General features: G+C 46.5%; 1 protein-coding gene across 1 annotated transcript in view; it reads left to right on the forward strand.

Moving 5' to 3' along the window:
* Positions 1-17,940, forward strand: part of LOC135918256 (uncharacterized) — a 185,463-nt gene that overhangs the window by 156,345 nt on the left and 11,178 nt on the right. Inside the window, exons 13-14 of the mRNA XM_070532839.1 lie at positions 8,027-8,200; positions 13,282-13,419. Coding sequence (XP_070388940.1) covers positions 8,027-8,200; positions 13,282-13,419 — 312 coding nt within the window. The remainder of the gene's footprint in view (positions 1-8,026; positions 8,201-13,281; positions 13,420-17,940) is intronic.

Here is a 17,940-nt window from a genome sequence, read left to right on the forward strand (position 1 = left end):
CGCTGCCGTTCGCCACTGCGAAATTATCTGCCAGTTCTTTCTGAGCCATGAGCGAGACGACCGATGGAAGTCCTCCGTCTGCTGCTGCTGCTGCTGCCTCAATCTATCGAAAAGGTGAAACAGCTTATTTCCTGCGCTCAAATTTCGCATTAGGAAGTAACGTAATCGTCGGTAATTTTTTTTTTATTTGCAAAAGAAGGCTGGGAAGGAGGATAGCGGCGGTAGCACAGAGAGCCGAGAGGGATGCCTCAAAGCATTGTCCAGCAATTACAGTACGAGCGAGCCACCAAATGAACCGCTGGACGTCTGCAGCCGCCAGCAGGCGCCAGCGCAGCGGCGGCGTCACCCGGTCGCGCTTCCACCTTCCCCTCCCCCTGCCTAGAGAAGAGCGAACGTGTGTATTCTTCGGCGGCGATCGGCACTTCGGGGTTCGGGGAGGCCGTGGCCGTGGCCGCTGTTACGTGGGCTTACCTGCTTCGGCTGGTTTCCCGAACCTATTCTTTCAAAAGTTCATTCTTTATCTCTCCGTATGGAGGGAGAGGCCACTCAGTTCATCGTGTTAGACTGCGTGCTGCGCGGACCTGCAGACCTTCGTCGACAGAGTTTCGCACAAAGCCGGCCGTGTGTGCACACACGGGGGGGGAGGGCAGTATTGCAAGTTGGCTTAAAGGGGAAGTGAACACAAACACCGCGCCAACGTCCATACGCATAACAACTTCGAGAAGCACTTCTTTTGTTTTCGAATACGGGTCCGAGTGGCCGACGGCGACAGAAGCAAAAACACAATGAAGTGACGGGTGGGTACATAACAGGCAGCCGGGGCAAATGCGCCGCCAAGGTAAAAAAAAAATCGCAAGGCGTAACGCGTGGGGGGGGGGGAAGGGGGGGTATGCCGCCGCCGCAGTGAAGCACGACAGATGCCAACGGCATAGAGCAGCGGCTACGCGAATAATGGAGACGAACTTCGAAGCACTTGTGTCAATAAGGACAAAATTCCAGTAGGCACGTTGCTTATACTCGTACCGTGCTTGTAATCAGCCAAGCTGTTTTAAAAATACTGCTTTATTTTTAAATTCGAGGCTCTGGTTTACTAATGTTTCAACGTGCGCTGGTTGGTTCCTCCGCGTATTTTGACGAAATACAGTACGTAGACGCAAAGGCGCTATATTTTCGGCAACAGACCTAATTCCATTATCATTACATTCCAGGCAAAATGCACCTAATTCCGTTAGCATTACAGTCCTCCAAGCGCAGACGCCATTCCATTCCCATTCCATTCTGCGGACGCCAAAATGTGGAATGGTTCTGGAGTTTCTCTAATTCCGGAGTGGCAACTCCGTAACACTAGTTCAAATACTGGTTGAATGAAATGTTTAAGCTAAACATGGCCATTGGCTTAGCGAAATGCGTGAGGAAGGTGAAGGCTGCACCTATAATATGAACTGCTTACGCAGAAGATTTCGAGCTGTACAAGATAGCATAAACAAAGATGGAAACGAACTGGAAGAGGATTCGGCATTAAATTTCTCTCGAAAAATTACAACCGAAGCATTTAAATTCAATAAAGAGGTAGATTTCAAGATAATAAAGACCATGAGCAAAAACGAGATGGAAAGACCCAGTGCAGATGAGCGCGACTGGGAAAAAGGCCCGAGTTAGACAAACAAGGGCGAGAAAGTCAGGCAGCTGTATTGAACGCAGTAGAAAAAAAACTTACACAATTGGCGAGTGCCGGACAGTCGGCGACAACGTAAAATTAAAAGAATTTATCAAAAAAAGGCAAAAAATACAATCACACACAAATACAGCTCACCATTACATCAGCAGCAATATACAGGTTATCAATGCAGGCAACTAAATAAAACTGCAAACTTGGGAGAGCATACGCCCGTTTATGGCATATTCGGAGAGCACCAGCATAGTATCAGAATTGGTAGAAATCTGGATGATAAGTTATGTGTGCTCACTCAGTTTAGTAAAATATTCAGAGAAGAAATGACGCCTTTGTACGTAGCATTTTTGGACGTTACTGGAGCATACCACAACACTTAGCGCTTTATTTTGTGGGATACTCTGCAAGGAGAATGCATGGGCAACGACTGCCGAGAGCTTTTACATCGCAGGGTTATATTTACATCGTATGGTTGGAAAGGACGCTAGGAGGAATCAAGAACCGATTTCACCTCTCATAAAAACAGGCGGGTACTGTAGAGCAGCAGCTCCTAGGTTTGTTTAATGCAGACGACATTGTGTTTCTCGCTGACAGGGAAACGAAGGTCAATCTTCAGGATTTAAATTTACCATTAAAATTCAGGTCTTATCTTATTCAAACGAAAACAGTGAATAGAAAGTGTCAATACAGTGCCAGGAAACACCACAGGTGAGAGAATACAACTAACGAGAGCAATAGATATCTGGAAACTCAGGAAAAAATACAATAGCCCCAAAGGGGAAGGGAACTGCCGCCATAATCATGTTCCCACTGCCCTATGGGGATACAATGGGCACGGCGTCCTCCGTGGTATGTGGAAAAGTGCTACGGCTCCCGGACTTACTTTTGTAAGTGGGGTTGTTTGCGTGAAGCACGCTGTATAATCCGTTCTCGTTGGCAACCAAAGGACATTGGGACGCCTCGCATTGGGCACTCACTAGAAGACGACAAATAAAGTCGTACATGGGGATATGGGATGGGCATGATTTGAAGGGAGGGAAGCTCTGAGTAAAATTGATTTCATGGAAACGCTGAGGAATGTGAACGAAAGTAAATGGGTTATGAGAGTTCTCCACTATTTGTGCGGGAAAGAGATTGACTCACTTTTGAGGAAAAGAACTCGGAGGATAGTAACTAGCGAACGATAGTAACTAGGACGATAGTAGCGATAGAGCTCGACCGGTATAGTAAGCAAGCAGCCAGCAAGGAACGTTGAAGGCAATGTGCGAGAGCCTGAGACAATCTCCTGGACGGGGCAGGTTGGCGATGAGTGATCACCTAAGAGGTCAAAACAAAAGCGTTAGGGAAACGTACTGTGAGAACCAAAATGAAGTTCTTTATTCCTCAAAGTGAAAGAGGTTGCCTTTACCGTGCTGCGGTAGAGCTAGGCAAACGATGTAACATGCTTGTTGGAATATGAAAATACTTACCCGGTTTTCGGTTTAGGCTCCGCTGGCCTCCCGGAAAACCTTGGGCTCACGGCCAGCAGTGGGAAAGTAAACATGCACACAAAAGAGATTAGTAAATGACGGACGGAGGTTTGTTGGTATAAACGTAGGGAGACCGCACACATCGGAGGTTTATCAAAGTGAAGTTACCGATATCATGGCTCAGAAACTTTCATGCTGGGCATTTATTGTCCTTTAAGAATTATGTAGGTAGGACATTGGGATAAGTAAAAACAAGTTGATGGCGCAAAATACCAACCAGTTAAAAAGGGGGCTCCCATGGCTTCTATTCGACCACGTCCACGTCATATATCTGCGCATTTATTTTCTTTTGCGCATACATAGGTGACACATACCAGATCTTTTTTTATTTATCCCGGAGACCCGCTCACACCCTCGCGGAGGACGGCAACAACAAGGCGGCACATGACGCGGCTCGAGGGCTTACGGACCGAGCCGCAGTCGCAAGTGATGCCCCGACACCCTCCGGGCGTGACGGTGCGGTAAATGAGTGGGAGTGGGAGGACAGAATGACAACATATAATGACATTACGAAACATTATAGGTTACAGAGGTGCATATTCCCGCGACCTCACGCAAAATTGACAAAAAAGCAGTCTGTCGCATGGCGGCAGTTACAAACTAGGACGTACCCGAATCCTGCGCTCTCTCACATCATATATCCGGATGTATATCCTACGGACAAATGCAGAACATGTGAATCCAGAGCCACTCTGGAGCATATATTATGGGAATGCCGAGGGCTAAATAGCAATAAAGAAAACGCGGTCTCTAGCAGCAGCCTTCGCACGCGCTGGGAAGCCGCGCTGCTCAGCCCCGCCCTCGAAGATCAATTATGGGCCGTCCAGCGGGCCGAGGATGCCGCCAGGACCCAAGAACTCCTGGCCGTCACCTAGGCGGGCCCTTTGGCCCTCCCCACCAACTCGCAGGGCACACAATAAAGTTCTTTCCTCCTCCCTCCGGAGACAGTGCAATGCCGGGCACCGATCCGCCGTGGAGATGAAGCGGGCGTTAAGCACAACTCAGGGGACCAATTTCAATGCACGCTCACTGACCTGTAGAGGCAAAGCAGAAGTGTGGGCCTAAAAATTCATTTGTGGAAAACTAAAGTAATGTTCAACAGTCTCGGAAAAGAACAGCAGTTTACGTTAGGTAGCGAGGCACTGGAAGTGGGAACGGAATAGATCTACTTCGATCAAGTAGTGACCGTGGATCCGGATCATGAGACTGAAATAATCAGAAGAATAAGAATGGGCAGGGGTGCATTTGGCAGGCATTCTCAGATCATGAACAGTAGGTTGCCATTATCCCTCAAGAGGAAAGTGTATAATAGCTGCGTCTTACCAGTACTCACCTACGGGGCAGAAACCTGGAGGCTTACGAACAGGATTCTACTTAAATTGAGGACGATCTATGGAAAGAATGGTGGGTCTAACGTTAAGGGATAATAAAAGAGCAGATTGGCTGAGGGAACAAACGCGATTTATTGACATCTTAGTTGAAATCAAGAAAAAGAAATGGGCATGGGCAGGACATGTAATGAGGAGGGAAGATAACCGATTATCATTAAGGGTTACCTACTGGATTCCAAGGGAACGGAAGTGTAGCATTGGGCGGCAGAAAGTTAGGTGGGCGGATGAGATTAAGTTTGCAGGGACAACATGGCCACAATTAGTACATGACCGGGGTAGTTGCTGAAGTATGGGAGAGGCCTTCGCCCTGCAGTGGGCGTAACCAGGCTGCTGCTGATGATGATGATACGTGGGCCGATCCCGAAGATAGTGAAATGCCGGGCCGACCCGCGGAGGAGGTGCTGTTCATCATTAAGGGGCCCACATACACAGCTTTACTGGTCATCCTCTTCACAGAGTGGAAGGGCACTGAGCTTTTTGAGAAAATGGTAATTCATAAAAGATAATGAAGCATTTTTTTAACATAATTATGGTGCGCCTGGGATGTTTGACTGGTTAGTTAACTTCTACTGCCGTTAATTTCTCATTTTGCGTTTATGCGCCCACTTGCGTATTTTTTCCTATAATCGCTCTGTGTCCCTTTTGTGTGCATAAATCATGTCGTTATTGTATATTTTTAATTCTTGTATATGTCATAGTTTTTATCGTTTTTCTGAGTGTTGTACAAGTAGGGCTTCCGATGTGGTGACCCTAACCACTTCAACCACGCGCTGTACGATGGGTGTTTGAATTTGGAAGATATTTTGTGAAGTTCTATATAGCGTATAACAGTATCGCGCACATGTATAGGTACCTAAAAATCAAACAATCAGTAATTATCAAGCCGTCCTAATGGGCTCTTACAGCTAAATGGCGACAAACGCTACCTAGCCCACGAAAATGATTCACCAAATTACCAAGAAGACTGCTGAGAGCAGCTGGAAGATTCAGCAAAAAGGTTGGTGAATAAACCGATGCAATAACGGAGGTACAATTACTTGACCGTGCTATATTGCGGCAGACGTACAAAAGTTCCGCCCTGTAGCTATTCCTCCATTGCCAAGAAAAATCGTCGTCGACTATAAGATTCGAAACTTTTCTCCGCTTCAAGCACCTGCGTTCTGGACCAAGATGTATAAGATGCGATAAAATACATGCGGTAAGGAGCCTAGGAGGTTTGGTTTTATACACCGCTATAATGTGGCACCTTTCGGGTCACACTTCGTGGCTTTGTGTAAGTGTTCTGCAAATACGCTTTCGTAGAAATGTACTTGCGCACTTAAAACGGAATGTTCAAATATTCAAAGATCTTTTTTTATCTAAGCAATCGAATATTAGTGTATTGGAGTCGGTCTTCGAATCAAATGATCTCTATTCTTTAATAGGATATTTTTTTCAAATATCTCAGACTTACAACTGTGCGCGATCTAACTCAAAATTGGAGTGAACATGCAATGCGTGAAGTGTAGGAGGCTACGCAGCTCGTGGGTCTGGATTTCCTGAGCTTTACTAACTAAAGTAATTGATGCAGAGTGTGCGAATAAGTTGCTCATATCCTCCGAATGCTTTCGATAATGCTTGCGAACGGGCAGTGTCACTACAGCAACATGCTATCGTTTACCCATGCTAGAATATGAATTTCTGGCACTACGATTCGCATTTGATTCTCTCGAAATGTATCCCTACTCTCTAACCAATGCATAGTTTTATTGCGATAGCCATCCGGTTCTCTTATTGCGTTCCTGCCATCGGCGTCGCTGTTACCGTGAGGTTCCGCATAAAGTCCACGGGCGATAAAATTATCGTCGTATGTTCGATGCGCGAGTGAAAGTGTGCGAGGTTTAACCACCAATCATGGGTCACTCTCGCGCATGAAACGGCAGAAAGTGGAAAGCAGGCCTGTCGTGTTCCGTCGCACGAGGCTTCAGTGGTAAGTGAGGGGGGTGCGTTCTACTCCGGGTGGCCCGCTGTATCTTGAAAGCCATCTGCCACTGGTACAGAGTCTGCGCTGCGCTGTTTTCAAGGCGTTGACGCGCGTGACTTCACGAAGGACAATTCGCACGCTGCTGCTGCCGCGTTTCTTCACTGCAGCGTTTTGACAGCGAGTTTCCACGGCCATCGAGTGAGATATGTTCAGGCTGGATTGAGCCCGCGTGACAACATACTCGTTAATTAAGTAATAGTCGCGGACGACATTCCATTGCCATGAAGGGAAAGCTACGGAGGCAAAGCGCGCATAAGTTAGAGCACTTCTGAAAAGAGTCCTGCGTTTTATACCACGTTAGTATAGGCAGGGGAAGACAAAGAAACCTTATTAGCAGCAGTTATACAAGACAGAACACAACGCTCGGTCTAAACGTTTATTTGTTTTGGAACTTTTCTTTTCCGCGTCTGGGGAAACGCGAAATCATCGCACGTGAAAGCTGCGCCAATTCAGCGTCTGTTCCGAACAACCAAAAGCACTGTCAAACGCTGCCAGTTTGTTTATCGCGGTAAAACATGCGCGGCAGCCAGGCGCCCATAGCTTAGCCTTGATAGCCACACAAAGTTGGTGGAAGGTATAGTATGGCTACGTTTGCAAGTTTATGAGGCCGATAGATCTATTATCCTTGCTTCGTATGTTTGTCTACTAATTTGCTATCGCAATCGATGCTGCACCTCTAGGGTGAAACTGCGACTTTTGTTTTCTTTTTCCCATCTTTTCGTATTTCTTACATGGAAAAATGCTCGTCATTTTACGAGATGTTCGGATCTAAGCTCGTCCTTACTTAGTAGGGTATTCTTGCTATAGTAAATTGACCGTGGACTTGGTTGATAGTTGGTCGTGTCATTTCAAGCATTTCATTCAGCCAACGACTTTGTCTCAAAACGCTCAGAAAGCTTCTTACGCCAACAGTATTACGGCGTAAGTATAGGACTATGAATTACAAAAACTTCGCTATATAAGAAATTAGGTTAGGAAAACTGTAACAATGTGCACCGGAAGCAACGGATCGAGAAGTAGGCGATGCGAAGATTTGCTAGTAGGTAGTGGTTCGGCAGATGCTTCGATGATGGGCGATATCCAGACTCACTGTAACGAGGTTGAACTTTGTTTGTTTAGCTACAAATCGAAATTTCTTTGTTCGAGGCATCCCTGATCACAATTCATATACGCGAATTACCGCAATGAGTAAGAAAGTTTACCTGGTTAGTATTGTATAGTACAGAATATAGAGAGCCAGTGCTTCGATGAAGGAGACGAAAAACAGCCAAACGCACGTTGCACGATGTGCGGGTCCTTCTTTGGTGCGCCGTTTGTTTACGCGTCGGCCCTCCAGAACCTGAGCCAATTACAAACCTCTGTGCCCCTTAGATTCTGAAAAACGCACGTCATTCTGCGCTCGCTCCCGCAGGAGAGTCACTGGCCTCTCGTGCGCCACAACGCGACGTACGCGAACGGCGAAACGTTGGTGGGCCTGTCGTTCGAGATGGGGGCACTGATCTACGTCCTCAAACAAGACGCGAAAAGCCTGAACGACAGCGCCTACGCCAGTTGCACGGAGGCCGGCATGACGAGCCAAGATGTGGTAAGCTGGCTCTGTCTCCTGCTGGCGCACGTGGCCTACGCCCTCTGCGTCGTTTGCACGCTAGGCTAAAGAAACCGTGTCAAGCAGATTTCTTTTAGCATCGAGTCGATAATCCGTTGACATGGCGAATTTCACCACCTGGTGTTGTTAAGCTAGCCTAAAAACACCAGGTGTACGAACTTACCCGAAAACACCAATGGGAACATACATAAGGTTGACAGAAGCTGATTTTTCTCTAGCAGCAGAAATATAATTCAGTGTACTCCAGCCCTTACATTCTAAGTACTTACTTATGTCACATCCCATCCGCACAATAATTTGAAGGAGAGTCTTTGGAACCCGCACTGAATTCTCCAATTATCTAGTAGTCATTTGGATCATATTCAAGAGATACTTCCAGGTTTATCGCCAGGCAGTGTTACTGCGAGACGCTGACCTGTAGAAACAGCTATACTTTCTCGCAAATAAGGCTTTCAAGGAGTGCTTAGCTTTATCTTTATTAATCTCCCAGAAAGTCGATATACTTCGGGCATACGTTTTCGCATTTTCTTCAAATTATTTTTGAAAACAATGCTTACCTCTTCTGCTCAGTACACATATTTTGCTAGTCATAAGGTTAAGTTGGTTTCTTAAGAACTTACGAATCTGCTCAAAAACTGTCCACGGGAAAATACGAGAGAAGCACCTGGAGCCAAGCTCGCCGCTTTGTGCGCATCGCCGCACAATCTAAAGAGAGGATGCCGTCGGCATTCGGTTCTGTGAACCTCGCGAGCTGAAGGGTGTGCTAAAAAGAAATAGCCTTCAACACGCCGAAAGTGCAGCCGTATGGCGCGTCGGAAAGCACGTGTTATCGCGCGCGACACAACAGGAGCACGAATGCGCCCAATAAGCCGGTGAATGAACTTCGCCATGCCGGGCTACGGTGGAGCACAATTCGAGGCCGAGAACTACGCGCTTCCGACATTTCAGGGCCGCATGCTCTCTAATGGCCATAACAAATCATTGGTGGTCTATAAAATGAAAGAATGAATGATGATAGTATGAAAATAAAATTCACGTGCCAGAAGACACGGAGGAGGGAGATTAGAAGCAAAATGTGGCAGAAACCACTGAAAATGATCGTGAATGTAAGCGGTAGCTTCGTTGTGTGACTTGCTGCATACCCCCATGCCACTTGGCAGACACGAAACCTCATGGTAACCTAAGCACATACAGCAAGTGACCATCTCACTACCAACAACAGTGTCATTTTATTCTGTGACATAGTAGCTGATGCTGCAGTCGACAATTCATACTTCCCAGCAACCACCACTATTCCTATCATCCTGGCTGCAACTTCGTTGAAATGGCTATTCTACAAGCGGCGACGCTTGACGCCGAGGTGTATATTGTAAATGCGGTGTTATCGGTGAACCATGTTAAAGGATACATACCCCTTGTGTCGCCTTGGCACACCCATTACGGCGGATTCTGAGAATGGGCACATACCAATATAACATATGCAGTGACAAACTTGTCTGTTCGGGCCCATTCATTGTGTGACAAGTACCTAAGTTGTATATTTAGTTGCGTACCCATGTTGTCTACTATGTCACATACCCTGTGGTCTACGTTGTATACTGGGCAAGACAGTAGCGAGCTCCTTCTTTGCATAAGCAGCCAGAAACCTACAAACCGCAAACTGAGGGGAAGCCTAAGAAAGCCATCGCTTTCAAATTTTCCAGTCGAGGCGTCATGTCGGCTTGCACCTAAATGTGTAACCGGAGGCCAGTGTTAGAGGTCTTCGTTCCGCGTTGGACCTAAATGAGACGTATGATATAAACCTGCACAAATGAACACAAGGACTCGTGTAACATGTTTTCAACACAACTTACGAAACTATATAAGGGTTGTGGGGAAACACATGCAGTGTTACGCAACTTCATGTGTACCCATCGTGTACACCCGGCGTTCTGCATAGCTGTGACCAGTATCGATGCATTAGCAATATTTGCTGAGTTCTCCAGCGCTAGTACTTCTTGCGACCTGTGTAAGCGTTTCACATTCTGTGCAAACTTTCTCTAAAATTTCTCTTCTCTGTCTACAATTGTACTAGCAAGCACGTTTATTATATGTGTTCAAAACAATGTTGGAGGCCCTTTAAACAAGCACCAGTCATTCTCGCGAACAAGTTACACTTTTGTTCACGTAGTATTTTTACTGGGGCACATAAAAACGTGTTTGCGAAAAATCGCTGTTGAATTTGCCACTTAATAGAAGTAGGTCAATAACGTTAAATCATGTTCGCCTATTTGTTGCAATTGCTGCATCGCACACCGTCGAGGGGTCGATGGATATCCAGTTGGTTGTAAGCCTGACGCGTCCATCTTTTCCGATGTCTTGCCCCGCATTCTGAAAGTGATCTTTACTTGAAGCCCATGCCTAACTCGACCTATATAATGCCTGGTGCGAACGTGCACAGGGCGCTCATTATCCCGCCTTCGTTGTGATCACGACAGGTGCCACGATTGTCGATGCAATATGCGAACTCTCGTAGACTAGGCTAAGGATATGTCAGCTAAATAACCGCAGCATTCAAACTTCTTTCTGGCCGAGTTGGTGCATACAAGATTTGAAAATTGTAACAGCGCTAACACATCCATCCACAAAGTAACAACGACGAAACACAAGCGCTTGTGTCTCGTCCTTGTTACTTTGTGGATGCATGTGTCAGCGCTCCTCCAATTTTCAAAAGAGAAAAGAAACACAGGTTGTCTAAGTGAAACGGAATCCTTCACTACGGCGCCCCTTTAGTACAGTGTCAGGGGTGCTATAACACAGGGCTATTCCAAACTTTTCAATTTCAATTCTGCAGTCAGCCTTTCAAAATTGGTCAAAAATTCTTGTACCCCCCCCCCCCTTCACCTGCTTGTCACGCGGCGTCACGAAAACCGCAATAGCTCTCATCTGATATGAGATGTACACACTGATTATGTAGGATTGGAGCGAACGACAGAAAACTACTTGTTTCTCATTCGCGCCTTTTTGCCATTAGCCCTGGGCTATTGGTGAAAAGTTTTCGGGCTGCACCCACCTTACCTGCCTGTCCCGCTACGTGACAAAACCGCCAAAGCTCACCGCGTCTAAGGGATGCGCACGCGTTAAAGATGCATTATTATGCCGAACAAAACTTAATTTGCTTTTGAATAGCCACAGGCTGGCCCGTTTCGAAAGGATGAAAAGATGTCTGTCGCCGATCGCTCACGCAGTGGCTACTCGCACATGCCGGAGAGCTTGTGTTTATTTGAGTACAATGAAACATTTTGCGTGGCCGTGTAAATTCTTGAGCACTTTCGGCACGCTCACGACGTCGCTCTGTCAACTCTTCCTTGCTGGGGGTCCGTTTTAGCGGCATTCTTAACATTCCGTTGCATGCCACCGCAAGCTAAATAAGGGAATGCGGACCAATCTCAAACGTCGGCAACACCCTCTTCATCCAGTTAACGGTATTCTGTGTACTGGCTCGGCTCAATCGAATCCCTCTCCACTTGAGCGTACTCCTCGCTTCTTGTCAGCGAATTAGATAAGACAATCCGCTCAGTGTAGGCAGTGTTATTCGTTTTTAAAGCAAAACAAAAGTGGCCTGCTATAAACGAGGAGTGCGTTTCATTTGTCTGTTCAGACTGCCCTATGCAAGTGACCGCCCGATGCTTGCCTCGGCGGTTACTCAAATTTGGCGCATAGAGATTGGACTAAAAACATACTGGTATAGTTTCATGTTATAGGGCCCCAGGTTACAGGAAGTTAGGGCACACTAATCAAAGCGTTTTTGCTGCTTCCAGCCAGACTGATCAATCATCGAGGTGATTTTGTAGGCCCGCGGCCATGCACCGAAACGACGGTCAAGACAATCACCTCTCCGTTTTCTCTTGATGCCGGGTCACATGTTCGGTTTGGAACTTAGGGAGTTTTCGAATATAGGGTTCCAAGGTTTGCGTTTGCAACCGGCTACCGCGCGGCATACATACTCTGGCGCACGTGTATGTTTGTACAGCTGCCAGTGTGCAAGAGCATAGCGCGCTATCAGAGCCTCACGGGAACAGAAGGAAATTCTAGGAATAGAAGCTGAGGAAGGAACTTGTCATTTACTACAACACTTGAACATATAACATGTTTAATTTTTTAGCTAAGAGATAATGATCGCCAGTAAGGCACAGCTTAGTTCAATGACTTCTCTTTGAGGCCTTTGTAGCCAGAAAAATCCAGATGAGAGTACTCAAGCCAAAATATTCACGCTTAACTCCCGTTAGGTCTAACAACCACAAATGATATTAAAATTATCGTCTTCGTTGAAAAGTATACCGTGAAAAATGTGTTATTTGTGTGAGGCGAGAGACAGCGATATCCACATGATTGGTTGTGTATTGAGAACATTACCGGCTGCAGAGAAATCAAATGAGGCTTGGTGCTAGCCGAGAGCAGTTGATCCAATTTCTGCCACCATATTTGTTGACACATTCTTCAGGTGCAATCGGGAATGTTTGAAATTTAGGGTTAAGGGTGAGCGCGAACTGAAACCAAGGAATCGGTTGGCATTCAGCTCATGCGCACTGCCCGTGCGCTTTTTGCCATACGCACACTAAGCTGGGTGAATGTATAGCAAAACGGTGCAACTGTCGCATTATGCAACTGCGCTTTCACGTTGTGCTACTTTAAATCTTTCGCTTTTGCTCTCATTCATGACCCAATAACCACCCCTGATGGCTTTTTGCAGGACGAAACATATTGGGTACGTAACAATAGACAGGCGAACTTTTACACTGAAACTCTTGCGAGTATGTCCCGATAACTTAAATTCGTTTGAAACACTGTTTACGAATAGCGTACTAAAAATGCCTCAATTTGTTCATTAAGAAAGTGAACAGTATGACGTAGCTGGCGCTCGCACTGCGCACAATGAATTTTTAGGGCACGACTTTAGTTTTACGAACTACCCAGTTCAGCACGCGGTTTCTCGTGAAATATCGTTGTTTAGCAATTGACGGAACTGCAAATTAGGTGTCTGCAAGTAACAAATGATTACAAGTTGGCATTCATTACAGATTTGCACATTTTCCAAGAACGTCGACAAAAATAACCAGTGGCTGAAAGAACCGTACATGGTGTACGGCACATACATCCACAATAATACAAAGAGGCACGTCGCCTTTTCCGAGTACTTCACAAGCGTTCGGGAAAAGGTGAGTGCACCGGCGTTGCGCGTAGCTGTAGCTCCTGTCAATGCGTAAGCACTCTAAGCACTCGCCAGCCCGGACGCGCGAAATGTTTAATGCTTTGTATAAGCATAAAAATAGGATATTTGCAAAGTTGAGGCATATAATTGTTATGATAATATTAAGTGTAGCTGACAAGAAGCTTTTCGGCGATAATCAACAATTTAAAGGAAAAAAGTATAATAAAACGAGAATACCCATAGAGGACTCCTTAGGGAAGGCATGGGGAAGCTATATATATATATATATATATATATATATATATATATATATATAGATATATATATATATTTATATATATATATATATATATATATATGTGTATATATATATATATATATATATATATATATATATATATATATATATATATATATATATATATATATATATATATATATATATATATATATATATATATATATATATACATATATATTTGACAACTATATTTGACACAACCATAATGCAGCGCGGATATACGCCAGTGGGGACGACGCTGAAGTAGCGCGGGTTTTAAGGTCAAGCGGGGCAAACGAAGACGTTGTTGTTTCCCTTGGATGACTGATAAAGTGCATTTCCTGGTGGTGCTGCTCCGCATACTCGTCGATCCCACGTCGTTACACGGGCGGAGGTGCTGGGTATTCTTCATGCTTGGCACCGCTTCGCGGAGCCGACAATCGAACCCGGTATCACCATCGCGCATCGAAACACCGGTCCATCGGTTGTTGTCGCCTGCTAGGCTTCGCGTCCGAATCATGTCTCCTGCAAGAAACTTCGAGAAATCGTTTTCCTCCTACAAATAACATGGCCACCGCAGCTCCATCGCAAGTAACACTACAGAATCCTATTGTCCCGGAGAACATTCGTGGTGATGCCTTTGAAGACATCCAAGATTGGCTAGACCAGTTCGAGTGCGTCGCCCAGTACATCCAAAAAACCAGCTCGGTGGAGAAACTCTCGAGTGCCTATTTCTGTGCGAAGCACAATGCTCGTACGTGGTACGTAAACCAGGAGAGGAGCTTTGCCATGTGGGACGACAACGGCGCATAGCTGCTGGATACCTTTTCAAGCATCGACAGGAGGGAAAACGCGCAGCGTCTCCTTGAAATGCGCGTTCAAAAACCAAATGAGAGTGTTAATATGTTCTCGGAAGATATGGCCTGTCTTTTCCGTAGGGCAGACCCAGACATGCCAGAGGAAATAAAGCTTCGACATCTCTTGCGAAGAGTGAAGGAGCAACTGTTTGCCGGCCTTGTGAGAAATCCACCGAGAGCAGTGGCACAGTTCACAAAAGAGGCTACAGCCATTGAACGGGCCCTGCAGCAACGATACTGCCTGCATGACATGAGCAACTCGGCGGTAAACGCTTCCGTGCTGGCTGCGAGTAATGACTTGTCTCTGCGTGAAGTTGCCCGAGAAGTGGTGCGAGAAGAACTTCGGCAGCTCAGCTTTGTTGTTGCGCCTACGGAACCGACGCCAGCGCTCCCCCTTTTTGCTCCCCCTTTAGAAAAGATCATCGTCCCGATGATAAAAGCTCGGAAACCAGCGGTAAAGAACGGCGCAGTTTAGTCAGTCCTCATAGTATGGCTTTATACGAAGCACGTGAAAAACCTGGAGTAAATGCAGTCGGCGCTTTGAACAGTGAGGGCTGTCTGGAACGATTTCGTAGTTGACGTCACTGAGGCGTCGGAGAACTATGTAGGGCCCTAAGTATTTGCGCAGTAGCTTTTAAGAGAGCTCATGCTGTGGAATAGGTGTCCAGAACCACACTTTGTAGCCGATGCCATATGTTACGGCTCTGTGCCGAAGATTGTAGTGTCTGGCGTCACTGTCCTGTTGTTCGTGGATTCGCAGACGCGCAAGCTGCCTAGTTGCCTCTGGTCTGTGTGTTATCTCTTCAACACCCTTCTCGATGTCGTCAAGTTCATGAGGGAGCATTGCGTCTAATGTTGTTGTAACCTCACGGCCGTATACGAGACTCAAGGGTGCTTTGCGAGTGGTCTCTTGTGGAGCCGTATTGTACGCGAAGGTGGCATAAGGTAAAACCTCGTCCCAGTTCTTATGCTCTACATATACGTACATGCTTATCATCAGCCAGTGTCCTATTGATTCGTTCTGTCAGCCCGTTTATTTCAGGGTGATATGCCGTTGTCTTCCGGTGGGCGGTACCACATAAACATAGAACAATATCTGAAAACTGGGCCATGAAAGCAGTACCTCTGTACATGATGACTACTGCGGGAGCGCCATGCCTTAAAACGATAGATTTTAGAAAAAATCTTGCCTCTTCATCTGCTGTTGCCCGTTGCAGAGCACCTTTCTCGGCGTATGTAGTGAGGTAATCCATGGCGATGATTATCCACATATTACCAGTAGTAGACGCTGGGAAGGGGCCCAGAAATTCCATACCTACTTGTGCAAATGGTGTGCCCGGTACGTCAAGAGGGTGCAGTAGGCCGGCTAGTTTCACGGATGGCGATTTGGGACGTTGGCAATCCACACATGTCTGAACCTAACGTTTAACGACCGCAGTAAATCTCGGCCGGTAATAATTCGGCTGAATCCGTGCCAATGTGCGAGTGCAGCCCAAGTACCCAGCAGTCGGCTCGTTGTGGCAGGCGTGTAAGATTTCACGTCGAAGCGATGGTGAAACAACGAGGAAGCAGTTGCTGCCGCTAGGTGAGAAGTTCTTGTAGAGGAAGTTGCGACGCAAGCAGTACGATGCCAGCCCTATTGCAAAGTGTATCGGCACGCTGTTGGTTCGTCTTTCTAGGTTCACAATAAGCAGCAGCAATTCAGTGGCATCCCGTTGCTGCCGAGAAAGATCGGCAGTATCCACGAGTCCCAGAAAGACCGTGTCGTTATCGTCTTGTACTGCCGGCTAAACAGGAGACCGAGAAAGGCAGTTGGCGCCTGCGTGCCGTTTTCCCGACTTGTATGCAACAATAAAGTCGAACTCTTGGAGTCAAAGACTCCAGCGTGCGAGCCGGATTTTTCAAATAATGAGCCAGCAGAAGGAATGGTGATCGCTAACGACGGTGAAAGACCGACCATGCAAATACGGACGAAATTTCAGAACTGCCCATACCATTGCGAGGCCTTCTTTTTCAGTGGTGGAGTAGTTAGCCTCGGCTCGGTATAGTGTCCTACTGACGTAAGCAATCACTTTTTCGCTGTCGCGCTGCCATTGTACTTACTAGCGTCTGTATGCAATATCGTCGCGGCTTACACATTGAAGTGTGCTAATACGGGAGGCGATTGAACGCTTTGCCGAAGCTCATGAAATGCCCGCTGCTAATCTTCGCCCCAAGTAAAAGGCATATCTTCTCGGGTGATCTGTGTTAACGGCCATGCGATGCGCGAGAAATTCGCAATAAATCGCCAATAATATGCACAGAGTCCCAGAAAACGTCGCACGGCATTTTTGGCTGATAGAATTGGGAAATTAGCGACGGCGGCCATTTTATACGGATCAGGTCGTACTCCTTGGCTGCTGACGACGTGACCGAGGAACTGTATATAGCTCATGAAAACCAAAATGGCACTTCTCAGGCTTCAAATTGAGACCGACAGAGCGCATGGCTTCAAAAACAGTTTTCATCCTTCGTAGGTGTTCGTCGAACGTTGCGGAAAAGACAATCACGTCATCCAAGTACACCAAGCATGTTTGCGATTTGAGTCCGGAGAGCGCAGTGTCCATTAGACGCTGAAATGTTACTGACGCCGAACACAAACCGAAAGGAAGTACCTGAAATTCATAATGACCGTCAGGGGTTACAAATGCTGTCTTCCCACGGTCTCTCTCATCCAGTTCGATTTGACAATAACCGCTTTTCTAATCCATTGACCAAAAGTAACAAGTGTTTCTCAACCTATCAAAGAAATCATCCATACCTGGCAGTAGATAAACGTCTTTCTCTGTGACCTGATTGAGCTTCCGATAGTCGACGCAGAAGCGCAGGCTACCGTCCTTATTCTTCACTAAAACTACAGGTGATGCCCAAGGACTATTAGATGGTCGAATAACGCCATCTTCCAGCATCGCCTTCACTAGTTTTTGTATTGCTTCGCGTTCCTTTGGGGCCACACGATAAGGGTTTTGTCGGATGGGTCTGGCGTCGACGTTAGTAATGATGCGGTGTTTGGTAAGTGAGGTTTGACCAACTCTTGACGCAGAGGAGAAACAGCGCTGGTACTGACTGATGAGCTCAAGATGGTTCCGCTCAACGGCCGTTAACGTCGGATAAACTTTTACAATAGGCGCAGCTGGTAGACTGCAGAGGCGGACTCCTGCGCTAAGTGGCAGTCTTGCATTTGTGTTACTTCGTCGAAATAGGCGTAAGCAGTGCTACTAACGATGTGTCAGCGCTCCTTACTAAAATTCGTTAGCAAGAGTTCGGCGCTTCTGTCGATTACATTGATAAGTGCTCTGGCAATGGAGACACCGCAATTCAATGCTAGCGCACTGATGTGTTGAGCTACTCC

The sequence above is a fragment of the Dermacentor albipictus genome, chromosome 2 (assembly GCF_038994185.2).
Source record: "Dermacentor albipictus isolate Rhodes 1998 colony chromosome 2, USDA_Dalb.pri_finalv2, whole genome shotgun sequence".
Taxonomy (NCBI): domain Eukaryota; kingdom Metazoa; phylum Arthropoda; class Arachnida; order Ixodida; family Ixodidae; genus Dermacentor; species Dermacentor albipictus.